Source organism: Cornus florida, unplaced genomic scaffold (genome assembly GCF_030987335.1).
Source record: "Cornus florida cultivar Cherokee Brave unplaced genomic scaffold, ASM3098733v1 CherokeeBrave_3.0.0_Hap2_Chr01, whole genome shotgun sequence".
Classification (NCBI taxonomy): domain Eukaryota; kingdom Viridiplantae; phylum Streptophyta; class Magnoliopsida; order Cornales; family Cornaceae; genus Cornus; species Cornus florida.
This window is the reverse complement of record NW_026775571.1, coordinates 85,459,265-85,473,670: the sequence shown is the minus strand read 5'-3', so window position 1 is coordinate 85,473,670 and position 14,406 is coordinate 85,459,265. Positions and strand designations below refer to the sequence as shown.

Below are 14,406 nucleotides of genomic sequence, written 5' to 3'. Positions count from 1 at the left end.
TCCAAGGATCCAAGCAAACCCAAGAGTTAAGAGTGGATAAACGGGGAAAAGAAAAGCAAAGTGAAACCAACCAGTGTATTTCAGTCGACCGATGGAAAGCTTCAGTCGACCGAAGCACACCCCAACTAAAACCAAAAAGGGTCCAACAGTGAGATCCTAAGAGCAGCAAGATGGTTCGATCGACCGAACCCTATTGCGGTCGACCGAAACAGGAGATCCTGAGGGTGCAAAGATGATTCAGTCGACTGAACCCTATTTCGATCGACTAAAACAAGAGATACTGGGAGGGTACAAGTGATTTGGTCGACCAATGAGCCATTTCGGTCGACCGAAATGCCTTTTTCAAGCCTTGAAGTAGGAACAGAGATGCTGCACTAAGAAAAAGAGAAGAAACTGGAATGGAAACCTTGCAAATATTCCAAACTCATCCTATACAACCAAGAATGAGGTTTTCTACAATTATTGACAAGGGTACAACATATAATCACAGTAACAAAGTCATATGAATTAGTTACATAAAGTTTATGCATAGTCTTAACACCTTGAACAATTTTACATCAAAAAGAGTTTCAATAGCAAATTACATCATCATTGACAACCCAATTGAACTTAATACATCTGTTACATGTGCTTACAAAACGAGTTCAAGTTCTACAAAATTTACATCCAAAATACTCTTCAAGTTCTCTCAAGCCTGTGGTGGATTTTCATCCGCCAATTCCTTGCCGTGACCTGAAAAAAAATTAAATATGGTGGGGTGAGCAATTTGCTCAGTAAGTGGTGCCTAAAACACACCTCTTAAGTCCCCGTGAATCCAAAACAAAGAATAGAACCATGGAAATCGGGGTCATACAATGTCGGGAAAATACAACATGGTTTCCAATCTCAACATAAATAATATGATGCAATGGGGATGCAATGCATGCCGATGTCGCTCCCCATTTTCACATTTAAAATCATCACTTTCAAACTGTTAATATAACCCGCCCTTTGGTGACCCCGCAGCGACACGAGAGAATGATTGGCTAGTGTCCCTGACCCTTGGTACCCCCGCAACGTCATTATGGGCCCAACTAGCTCAACTACGCTAAGGCGACTCCCTAGTTCCCTCTAGGCTATACTAACACTCCGGCCCTTTGGTACCCCCGCAGCGACTGGGTTTTCTCAAAACCGATTCAATACAATTTTCTCCAGAAAATCCCTTTTTACTTTATCCAAAACATTACCTATCATGTAACCCAATGATTTACATGCATGTCTCATACTTTTAATGCTTTAACAATAAGGGATTTTCACAGAACACAACGAAACATGCCTTCATCCATCATTCATAGCATGTAAACAACATAATAAGCATAGAAATTCATCATATAAACATGATTTCCACATAATACATTTAATACATGTCCTCACATAACCACATATACACAATCAAATCACTTTAAACTACAATTAGCACAAATAAGCATGATAAGACACAATTCAAGTAATTTGGCTCACAAAAGTGCAAAAATATGCGGATTAGAAAGCCCCTACCTCTTAATTGCACAAAACCCTTAAGATGGGTCACAAATTTCAAAATCCAAAGGGAGCACCAAATCTGAAATTAAGGGTACTCACGCTTAGAGATCGTCGTGCTCTCTGTTTTGCCTCAAACGGCACTCCAAAATTCCAAGTAATGAAGATGGAATCAAAGCTTGAAGTTTGATTCCAAAAAGAAAAGAAAAACAAGTGAAGAAGGAGAGAGGAAGAGAAAGTTACGGGGAGAGAAAAAAAATGGGTGATCAAAAATGGTCTTTAGACCATTAAATGTGTGAGTGGTGGGTCCCACCACCAACCTTTTCTTTTCTCTTTTTCTTTTACTCCAATTTCTACATCACACACACACATAAATGCACCACATACAAATACCACTTAATCCACATAAATTAAAATGCACAAAATGCAATTGGACCCAACCACAAAACGCAAAAAGACAGAAATACCCTTGAACCAACGAATTACCAGAAAAATGAAAATTGCTAAAAATTGGAAACGCCTCATGAGCTTTTATTTTTGAGTTTTTTCCCCCCATTTTTAGCCATCAAAATTCAAAATGTGGTTCAAATAATATGATTTAATTAAGTTGGACCATGAATCTCCTAGTATTTATTTAAACTATCTTTACAAACCTTGAGAATCATATTTCCCCTGTTTTTTTTTTTTTTTTTTTTTTCTCATTCCAAAGGCACAAAAACGAAGCCATAACGACAGTACAGAAGCAAAAGGCAAGTCAGTAAGGGCATACAAATCTTAAAGCAAAACAAGGAAAATGAAAAACATGCTCCAGATTTGTGGAGAAACGAGAGCCAAAGCTTTGCAACGAAAACCACCAAGGGAGAATCACAGCAACAGGAGTGAAGGGAGAATCGCAGCAACAGGAGTGAAGGGAGAATCGCAGCAACAGGAGTGACCCAAACCATTATCAAGGCAATATCTCCAAAGCTACATCCACAAGGCGCTCCGATAGGGGGAAGACCACCCAAAACCCCGCACAAGATCAAATCAAGGAGAAAAAGTTTAGATCAAGTCGAGAACAAACCAAAATAGACCTAGATCAGAGATCTAGTCAGAGAGAAAATAACAGATCCAACCATGCGAGCCAAAAACGAACCAAACATGAGCAGATCTAGCAAAACAAAAACAAAAACGGCGTAAAAAAACACCTACGAAACGCACTTATTAAAACACACCGAGTTTATTGCAGTCGTGGGAGGCAGAATATCACCTCCCCACTCCCATGGAAGGGAGCAGGAGAGAAAACAGAGGGAATGAGAGGGTCTGGTGGTGCAGAGAGGAGAAAGTTTAGAAAGAGAAAGTTAGAGAGAGGTGGGAGCGATTTTCCAAAAGGAAAAAAACAAATTTATACTTTCGTCTATCATCTCATAAATTTTATGGGATGAACTTAGGTTCATCTAAGTTAATCAAATAGATTCATTAATAAAACCAAATGCCAAATATGAATAATGTAGGAACATTTCACTTGGTGATACATGAACCACTCAAAAAAAATATGTATATACATATGAATACTTTTGAACATATGAATACTGAAGGGGAATGAATCAAAATAAATTAATTTTTAATTATATAGAAATATATTTTCGAAGATATTAATTTTATAATTTTTAAACATTTTCCAACACTTAATTCATGATAGTGATATGCAACCTACGTCCTTTTGACTTGGACATCGTTTAGCAGACGGCATAATAATGCAAAATTTCTTGTATTGTTTGTGTTTGGGCCGGACTTGGTCTTGTTCCTTAGTTGTGTCTGGGCCCTTATCGCTTGTGGCTTTTCATACTTTCTCCATCAATATAATTTAGGGCAAATTTCTCAAAACCCCCAAAACTATTAATAAGTGATCATAAAACCTCAACCAGTTTTTAAAACCCCCAATAATATAGCAACATTATCATGTTACCCCAACTCTGGCAATTGGTCCCGTTAACCCAGCGCGTGGTTAACAAATGTTTTGACAAATTGACTTTTGTGATAAAAATACCCCTGCTGTCACATGTGCCAAAGAAGTGATGTGTAGTTAAATGTGTTATACCGAAAATACCCCTGGAGTAACATGTGCCAAACAACTGAAATATATTTATACGTGTTATTCCGAAAATACCCCCAAATTTGTTACAGTTAAAACCCACAATTTAGTCATCTTCTCTCTCTTCCTTGTCATTCTCTCTCTACTCGCCGCCATCTCCACTCACCCTTCTGGACAGGCTTAACTATCATAAACCCACCTTGAACAACAATCATGAAGTTTAGATATACAAATCAATATATAGATATACACATATATAAACCAAAACACACACACACACACACACATATATATATAAACCATTGAATTCTACCTGTCATCATTTCATAATCTGAACCCATTTTTCTCTCTCCACTCTATGAATTTATACATGCTTATATGTGGGTTTGAATCTAACCAACATGATTTCATCACAGGTTGGTGATTTGGAGACCATCATAGTTGACCATATACATTAGAGACACCACCAGACCTCTATAACAGGGCAAAATTAGAGGCACAACCAAATTGGGTCACTAATACAGTAATTGTTGATTGACGGGTCGTGGTTGGCTCATAGATTGCATAACCTAATAGCCACCAAAGATGAGGCCATTGTTGGCTCATAGAAATATAAACACAGTAACACACACAATATTATGTATATAAGCAAAAATAATGAGAGAGAAAGCCGAAACTAGGCCTGTAATTTCTTAGATCGACCATGGCTTCCACAGATGAACACGACAACTTCGTTTTCATGGAACCCTAGCCTCTACGGGGAGATCATCGACAAAGCATGCGGTTCCAGTACTTCCCCGTTCTTCAACTCATCCTCCGGCGCCGCCGCCTCGCCGCCTACGCCTCTTCTCCAGACCGCACAGGGAGTGGTTATCTCGCCGCCGTTGCCAAAGAAGCACAAGAGAATCGGCGTGATTATACTCTTGGTCATCACAATTCTAATCCTTATCACAGCTGTTCTGTGTTGCTTCGTGTTGATAAAAAAACGACAACACCAAATGTCATCGTCAAAATCAACAATGTCTAGTCCTGAGAATGCAAATACTAATGCTACAAGCAACAACACATTGATTGTTGTAGAGAATGAATCATAAGTTAAAGAGAAAACAACCCAGATTCAGATTCAGGGTGTTTAACAACACCGCAAAAAGAGTGGATATTTGGTGTTCTGTAGCGGCGAAGCAGAGATGTATACTCTGGAGCAGCTGATGAAGGCTTCGGCGGAGCTGCTCGGGATGGGTATGATGGGGAACGACGTACAAGGCAATGATGGATAGTCGGCTGATCGTGTCGGTGAAAAAGGTCAATGCCATCAAGACTGTGATTAAGACTAGTGTAACAATATATATATATATATATACACACGACTTGTTCAATACAACTGCTGCCTTGAATAAAACGACGGGGTTTTGATATCCAACTATGTTGACACTAAACGCGGTCGTTTTGTGTTAAAGGATAATATTGTAATTTCAAAAATATGATTTTTTGATTTTTTAAATAAAAGGGAATATAATAAGGGTAATTTAATCATTTCACATACCCTTAACGACCAATTACCAGAGTTGGGGTAACATGATAATGTTGCTATATTATTGGGGGTTTTAAAAACTAGTTGGGGTTTTATGATCACTTATTGATAGTTTTGGGAGTTTTGAGAAATTTGCCCTATAATTTATGTTCATTCATCATCAACGTCATAAAATAAATAATAATAATAATAATAATTAATAAAAAATAAACAATATTATTTACCAGAATAGCCCTGAAAAAGGAAAAAAAAGGTTATTCCTTCTTACCTAAAAAGTAGGGGCACGGAGCACAAGTTACACACCGATTTGACAAATCTAAAAAAAAAAATAAGATACGAATACAAAAAAGATACATCAAATAAATAAATAGTACAATATTATACATTAAAAAAATATCGATCTTCTTATATTTTTCTAACAAAATGGATTAAAGATAATTACTTCTAAATAAGAAACAAAACAATAGGCAAGCTATATTTAATTTATAAACTAAATCAATTCAAAAATAAAACAAAATTGGTACTGATTTTATGCACCTTATTTGAATTTAGACGCAAGACTTATCGATGAGTTTGATTGGATTTGACATTGGTGTGATTTCTCTACTTTTCTTTTACTTCTATTTTTCTTCTGAATCTAATTCTCCCTTACATTATTACAGATTTGGCTTGTTTGGTGCTTTTATAATACTTTTATTTAGTTACAATCACCAATAAAGTTTTTAATATTACTTATTGACCCCTGCTCTATAAAACAAAAAATTACAAATTTGCCTAAAACGCAAGTATCCTAAATGTGTTCTAGCATATCCCAGCCGTATCCGATATTCAAAAATTTATTTTAAAAAATTGGATACTTCTCAGCGATATCGGACACGTATCCTATCGGATCCTGGACATTTTCGTATCGAATAGGTGTTCGATACGGCCACGTGGCCTCTTTTCGGAATATCAGTGCTAACAGCTTGTTACTTTCTCTAACTAAGCAGATCCGGCTCCTTTACTCTCTCTTAGTCAATATATATACAACTGAAATTATACAAACTGATATACAAGGCTGAGGAAATTATGCATAATAGTATACATCAGATCTGCCGTATTAACCAAAGACGATTAACTAAAAAGCAGCAGCATCATCCAATAACACCACCAAAGGCAAATTAACTAAAGAGCACCACAACTCAAAATAATAACTAAAAGATCTGCGTCATACAACCAAAGAATAAGTCAAGTCAAGAACAAAAGTAGCATCAAATTTGATAAAAGGCAAGTGAAGAGCAGGACAAGTCAAATTGACACCAACACAGAGTCGAAAGGCAGCACCCGACCCTCACAGCTTCAACAATCAAGTGCACCAAAGATGGATGGGCAGTAACAGCGACCAAATCTACGAAATGAAATCAAAATTGGTTAAGCAACCAAAAATACCACTCAACCATAGCATAGCTATGAGGAAATGAAAGCAAGCATTCGTTTAGAGATCTATGATCAATCTCACCAAAATTGAGCAAGGGCTGTCACTTCCTATATTGTGCCAATTCCAGTTTGAGACTATTACCGAAATGATACAATGTTCTTAATTGTCGTTACTATAGAACTTCACATGTTGACACACACACATAGATTATTAGGTACCTGAATGATATTAGAGACCAAATCAATCCCAAAAGGCATAATTAGGTGTTAGGATTTTTTATGAGCTTCCTCGAAATCATGATTAGAATGAGCCTTGTCATGACAGTACCAGGTGGCATCTGTTGCTTCTTTTATTCATCTTCCACGTCCACCTTCTTCAGGCTTGTAAAGGGAGAACCACTTGCCCGAAATTTCGAACTATGCTCTATCTCCATGCATTCCTGTATCTCCATGCATTCCTGTATATCAACTATCCTCTCCAGCAAGACTTGCATTGTCCATCAAATCATGCATACCTGTATATCAAGATTAAATACATGCAAATAATAAACAAAAGGTAGGAACTAAAAAATAAAGACTACTATTATTTTCTAATAATCTAGAAATTTTTACTGAAAAAGAAATTATGACATCTCATTTCTTCAAACTTGGTTAGGATTGGAAACTTGGAGAAACTATTAGTGCAAATTTCCATTGCTATGTGGTATTCCTTACCATGTATGTGGTAAATTAAATAAAGGAATTCAATCAATAAGCCCCATTAACTTTTTGCGGACTCTGCTACAAAAGCGACAATTAATACAAGATCGATGAATTAACACAATAAGAATGTGGAGGCTTCGACAATGGAGTATATAGAAGCAATATTTGAGCTCCTGTTAGTGGAAAAAAAGGGCACTTGAGCTCTAGCAAAATAAATGCAGCTCATACGAAAAAAATTTACTTGACAAGCCAATACAAGATTAACCATCTCAACAAATATGAGCTTCTCTTTTGAGTTTATTTATTTATTCATTTTTAGCCATCAAAATTCAAAATATGGTTCAAACAATATGATTTAATTAAGTTGTACCATGAATCTCTTAGTATTTATGAAGACATTCGACCTTACTACAGAGTGTGTTTTTTCCATAGAAGCAAAAATTGAAGCATTAGTCCTTCCCAGCTCTCAAACCAGAATTGAGGACTTGATGGGTATATATAACCATTATTAACATATATCTTCTTTTTTTTGATAAGTAACAATTTTATAAAGACGCTCAAAAGGGGAGCGGAATCCAAAGGACATACAAAGGGCCATAAAAGACCACTAAGACTTCAAAGAGGCCAAAAAATCGACAATCTCCTCTAAAGATCTATAATCTCTCCCTGACACCCAACAAAAAAGAGTGGAAAAAATAGAAAACTTATGAGAAGAAGTCGACATCTCTTTCCCATCAAAATATCTCATATTCCTCTCAAGCCAGATACACCACCACACACAAAGAGGCGTAGCCCTCCAAGCATCCCGAATATTATATATTGAGTAGAATATATAATATTCGAACATGATAAATATCAAATGTTCTGCATATTAGTAGTTGATAAGTCTTAAGTAAAATACCTCTGAGAAACTTTTTTGACTTTAATATGAGCCAAAAATTCTGTATCCAACCAATTTTAAGAAAGAAAACATGTAAGGAAAACATTTTGATTCCTTTAAAGCTTCGAAGATTGTTCTGTAATACATGACCTCAAAACCTAACGAGGAAACCAACTAAAATATCAAAATAATCAATTCATTGTTGTGTCGCAAAGGTATTAGATTACCTCGAGCAAAGATTGTCTCTCTAAGTTCAGAGATTGATTGAATGCATGAAATGGAGTCCTAACAGATTAATGGCCTCTCGACGTTTAAGAGATTATGAAATTGATCTTTCATTCATTCCTTTGACATGCTTGTATGAATTTGGAGCTTCAATTGCGAAATTGAGCCCTAAAATCCACAAGAATTATAGAACGATGTCTCCATGACTCCATTCGCTTCAAAATGAGCCATAATCTCGAAATCGTCTCAAAGTGGAAGAGTTCTTGAGAATGATGGGGAGGAGAGATAGAGAGAGTGACTACGCCCTAACAGAAGAAAACACAGAAAGAGAGAACATAGAAACAATCACAGTTACAATCAATTAAGGGGGGAAAACCATCATACGAAGACAAAATAGATTAGCAGAAAATAGATAATTACCGTGACATCCTACAATTTCCTAGTGACTTGCGCGCTCTCCACGCTCAACAAAACAGTAGTTTGGAAGGTCTGGTAATTTTCCTAGTGACTTGCATCCAGAAATGTCCAAGTATTGTAATTGTTTCAGTTCGTCAAGTCCCCAAATCTCACTAAGTTTCTCACAGTTACGAAGTTGCAGTCCCTCTAAATTTGTTAGTCCGGACAAATCAGGTGTCCTTTCCAAGGCCGTGCAAGATGACAAGTCAACCTCTTTTAGGAGTTCCAGATCTTTAAGTCTCAAGGTCTCAATAAGTTTCTCACAGTTACAAAGTAGTAATTTCCTTAAATTTGTTAGTCTTGACAGACCAGGTGTCCTCTCCAAGGCTGTGCACCATGACAAGTCCAACTCTGTTAGGAGTTTGAGTTTGTCAAGTCCACAAATCTCACCAAGTTTCTCACATTTGTAAAGTTGCAATTCCTCTAAATTTGTTAGTCTTGACAGATCAGGTATCCTCTCCAAGGCCACGCACCTTGACAAGTTCAGCTCCTTCAAGGATTTCAAAGCCTCAAGACCCTCAATCTCATGTATCTTCTGGCAGTGACGGAGATTTAATCCTTCCAGCTTTTCCAATTTGGATAGATCAGACAATCTTTCCAAGGATGTGCAACTACTCATATTCAAATCTTCCAAGGATTCCAATCTATCAAGGCCCGTAATTTCATTCAGATTCTTGCAACCTGCAATACTTAATTTCCTTACCTTCTTGAAGTTGGAAAGATCAGGTAATGTTTCTAGTGATTCACACCCATCTAAAAATAATTCTATTAGGAGTTCAAATCTTCCAAGGCAAGGAATCTCCCTTAATTCTAAACACTGTAAAACATGTAGACTTGATAAGTTTTTCAAATTTGACAGATCTGGCAACCTCTTCATTGACTTACAATCTCTAACATATAGTGACTTTAGACTTGAGGGAAGAGTTGGAAGGCATTGAAGTTGTTCACAATTATCTAAATTGAGATACGTAAGACTTGAGGGAAGAGCTGGAAGGCATTGAAGTTGTTCGCAATTTTCTACATCGAGAGACGTAAGACTTGAGGGAAGAGTTGGAAGGCATTGAAGTTGTTCGCAATTATCCACAATGAGAGACGTAAGACTTGAGGGAAGAGTTGGAAGGCATTGAAGGTGTCCACAAGTATGTAAACTGAGACACTTAAGACTTGAGGGAAGAGCTGGAAGGCATTGAAGTTGTTCACAATTATATACATAGAGAAATGTAAGCCGACAAAGGGCACCAATACCTTCAGGAATTTTCAACAGCTTATAGCATTCAATAATTTCCAACTCCTTTAGGTTCACCAGGCTAGGAAGGTTTAGAAATGTCTCCATGGACCTGCAAGTGACTTTTAGACTCACTAGACTAGAGGGAAGGTCTGGGATAAACTCAAGATTATTGCAATGCCCTAAATCAAGGGTTTGGAGGTGAGAAAGCCACAAATGCTTGGTAGACCACAGATACGTGTTGAATCTAATCTTAAGATTCTCAGAGAGGATAGTCCCCCAAAATTATTGGGAATTTCGCCTCTCAAACTGCAAACCGAGGCATGTAACTCTTTAAGTTTCAGTAACATTCCGATGGTACTACGTAACTTCACTATCAAACCAGATTCCATCTTAAGAATTCTCAAACGATTTAGGTTGCCAATAGTATCTGGCAATTCTGTAATGGCTGTTGATGACAAGTCCAGCTCAATTAATGATTCTAATTTCCCAATGGAGTCTGGAAGCTCTTTTAATTTGCAGCCCCTTAGTGACAAGCGTCGCAATTTCACTAGCGAACCAATTGAGGTCGAAATTTGAGTCAATGACTGACAATAAGTGGCACTGAGAGTTTCAAGCTTCTTCATAACTCCTCTACCAATAGGGACTTCTTCTATACAAGTACCATCGATAAGGAGTTCTGTTAAAGCTTCCACTTTATCAAATTCCAGAGGCAGCCTGTTGAGTTCAGCACAATTCTTCAAATTTAAGAAAACTAGACTCTTGAGATGCCCAATTGATGGGTCAATATCAACCAAATTCCAACAGTCTTGAAGAATCAATCTTTCTAAAGTTGCATATGAAGAGAAGTCAGGAGTCCTAACCATGTTTTTGCAACCTGTGAGATTTAGAACTTTCAATTTTGTTGCAATCTGCAAAATAAGGAAAAAGAGAATTGCTTAGAATCAATTACAGAGAATTATGTGATGAGACACACGAAACAAAAGCAGAGAAATTGATGAAACCTTGATATAATTCCAACCCTCCCAGTCTTCTGTGACCTTGCTCTCTGATAAATCAAGAATGACCAGATTCTTTAGATGAAAATTGGTTGGGCTAAAAATTTCAGGGCATCCTTTCCAGCAAAGCCATCTCAAATTTAAAAGAAGACCCTTAAAATCTCCATCCAGTTTTGTTAAGTCCATTTGAAGGAACCTTAGATTAGATAGGTTTGCAAATTCTTCATTTGTAAGACAGACAGCTTCAACCTGTGACTCTAATTCAAAGTCTTCAACCTCAGACTCCGATTCAGTGTCTTCAACCTGTGACTCTGATTTTAAGTTAAGACAGATAGCTTTAACCTCTGTTGTTCCCTGCCAAAAGAGAACATTTACATAAGTTGATAATTAGGGGGAATGATCTGCAAAAGGTGAGAATTTGAGAGGTAATCTATCATAAAGTGATAATTAGGGGGAATGAAATTTAACATTAATAATGAGATGAAACCTATATCAGGATGCTCAATAATTAATGTCCTTGAAAACAATGGTTTGGGTACAGCCATAAGTGGCATTTGCAGGCTATAGGTTTTTAATGGCCGACTTGTTGAGCAGGAGTGGCTCAATATAAGCTGAGGCCAAGGCAATACAAGAGAATATTCATGTAGTAATATAATTAATATTAATTAACATTCTATATTAAAATATATATATATATATATATAATATTGTTCTTGCTTCTTGAGGTGCAAAATTACAAATTTTTGTTAGAAATCTTGGTTATTTATTTACTAAATTATCTTCTCTCTTTTTTTTTGGTAATATTTTGTTTATCATTACAAGAGCTTCTTTTTTAAATAAATAAAACAAAAATGGTATTAATTTACCCAACCCCTTCTTTTTTCCTTTCAGAAATTTTTACTAATCCTAATTCACATTTTTAAATAAAACATATTTATAGATTAAAAAATAAAAGGTAAATTAAAGAACAATAGAACCGACCTTATGCAAGATTTATTGAAAGTGTTTTATTAATTATAAAAATGTAAGGTTTTCTCACCTTGAAATTAAATATAAAGATAATTAACTAATCTGCTTGATCATATAAAAAACATGACAAATTTAGAAGAATATGGAAAGGAGGAGTTGAGAGATATAACTGAAAACGTGTGAGAGGAGAAATTGCTGGAGATTCTTGACATTAAAAATCCTAAAATGGGCCAAGTAGAAAGAGAATGTATAAAGGGCTGCTTTTGAGTAGTTAATTGCACATACATAATTGTGTTAGTACGGTGACAAGAAAATTAATGCATAACAAGGACATCAGGAAGGAGTTGGATCTTACTGTATGCCTCTCCAATACGTCGATGGCTTCCTCATGAAACCACACCCTACTACGCATCCCCAGCTTCTCAACATTTTCTTGACGAACAATATCTCTACCAAGGTCTCTAAGCTGGTCATGCATCCTTAGCTCATTATTATCTCCAATTTTCACCAACGACCGGCGACGAAGAACTCCAATTTCTCTTTTGGGATAATTCCGCATGTGGAAAGCAATTCTTTTATCCACCCCAATGAAAATACATGCAATATCAAGAAATATCTGTTTTTGATCATAATCTAATGCATCGTAACTTATTTTCAGCTTATCCTGCACATCTTTATCCTTGATTCTTTTCAACTTCTTTATTGTATCTTCCCATTCCTCTTTTTCGATGCCAATAAAAAGTGAACCAATAACCTCCAGTAGTAGACACAACATCTATAGAGAGAGTAACATAGTCTTCTCGGGGATGGTCCCTTCCAAAAGCATGCCTGCTGAAAAGTCGAAGAGATTGAGTAGAATTCAGTTCCTTTGGTTCGTAAGTCCTACAATCTACCTGAGGCAGATTTAGGATCTCTTTGTTTCTAGTTGTGACAATTATCTAACTTCCTGAACCAAACCAATCACATTTTCCCACAAGTGCAAGTGCATGAAGCTGATTTCTGTTATCAGCATCATCAACGACAACAAGAACTTTCTTCCCAGAAAATCTGTGTTTGATTGCAATAATTCCTTCATCCATAGACCTAATTAAGACAGAGTGTCCCAGTTTTAAGATGCTAGACACAAGCTGGTTTTGCAAATGAACAAGTCCATTCTGTTGTTGTTGTGCTGTTGCTCTAACATCTTCAAGGAAGCAACGGGATTGAAAATGTTGGGAGAGTTGGTTGTAGATGACCTTGGCTATAGTGGTCTTACCAATTCCTCCCATTCCATGGATTCCCACAATCCTTACATCATTGGAATTAACACTCAATAATTTTATAATTTCTTCTACATGATCTTCAATTCCAACTAAGCATTCATCATTTGCATCCAATGAGTTTCTTTTCAGCTCTCTCCATACCTCTGAAACAACCTCCTTTACCAGTTCTCCTTCATGCCTGCCAAACAAAATTGATGTCACATATATCTATGGGGAAAACGATAAGTATTTATATGGCCTATTCTCATAAAACTGAAAAATAGAAAGTAGTTTCAAAATTCATTTGATTAACAATTTGTTAAAAGCTGTTGTTTGGTTAAACTAGTGTCTAATTCTAGGGTTTACTTTACTTACCAAAATAAAAAATAAAAATTATAGTGACAAATTTGAGACTGAATCAAACGAGTTCATAGTTGGTGCTAATAAGGAAAATTTGGGTAAAATAATCATAAGAATTAAAAGGTAGAGCAGAAGCAGTAAATATACACAATTACCTATCAGCAACTTCCCAACCCTTCAATTCTGCAACCTCCATCAAGGCTTTCTTCCATCCCTCCACAGTAGCACTAACATATTTCTTCTTGTGTTCCTGGAAGGCCTTTTCGTAACTCCCTGTTTGATGTCGCAAATTGGATGGTTTGACGTCGTAGAAAATGGGTTTTATGGTTCTCTCTAAAGTCCTCTTACACTCTACCATCTTGATGAGCTCAAGCAGGCACCACTTACTTGAAGCATAGTGTTCGGAAAAGATTGGTATGGATATCTTTGAGTGCTGTATAGCCTCGAGAAGCTCATCGCTTATCTTCTCTCCAGTGCGAAGCTCATTGTAGTCTCTATACGTGCGAATTCCTGCAGCCACAAGGTCGTTGTAGAGGTAGTCAGTGAAGGTTTTACGAGTGTCTGGGCCTCTAAAACTCAAGAACACTTCATAGTCGCATCCTGCTGCAGCAGGTGGAGAGGTGGACGATGGAGAAGTGTTGGAAGGTGGTAATGAAGAAGTGTTACTGGTCGTCTTCTTCTTCTTCTTCTTGATAATGAACACAAGAAAGGGGAGAAGAATTGTAGCAAGTGTGATGAGACCAGGTAGCCATAAAGGGTTCTTTGTATCCATTTCGAATGTGTTGAGTTTCAGTGGGATAGAAATGAAAAT

The 14,406-nt window shown here is 36.7% G+C and overlaps 1 protein-coding gene across 1 annotated transcript; it reads right to left on the bottom strand.

Moving 5' to 3' along the window:
- Window positions 1–10,209: 10,209 nt before the first annotated feature.
- On the bottom strand, window positions 10,210–12,769 carry LOC132276655 (disease resistance protein RUN1-like). Its single transcript, XM_059778199.1, has 3 exons — window positions 12,350–12,769; window positions 11,032–11,379; window positions 10,210–10,938 (listed from the first exon to the last, which is right to left on the bottom strand). Exons 1-3 carry the CDS (start codon window positions 12,767–12,769, stop codon window positions 10,210–10,212), a joined length of 1,497 nt encoding a protein of 498 aa, XP_059634182.1.
- Between the last annotated feature and the right edge of the window lie 1,637 nt (window positions 12,770–14,406).

Bases quoted from the DNA above. Each gene is read 5' to 3' on its own strand.
- LOC132276655 (XM_059778199.1), bottom strand. From the start codon at position 12,769: ATGTTGTGTCTACTACTGGAGGTTATTGGTTCACTTTTTATTGGCATC. The intron at 11,380-12,349 runs GTAAGATCCAAC...CTCTTTTGGCAG, and splicing joins ACGTATTGGAGAGGCATACA to GGAACAACAGAGGTTAAAGC. The intron at 10,939-11,031 runs GTTTCATCAATT...CTTATTTTGCAG, and splicing joins AGGGTTGGAATTATATCAAG to ATTGCAACAAAATTGAAAGT.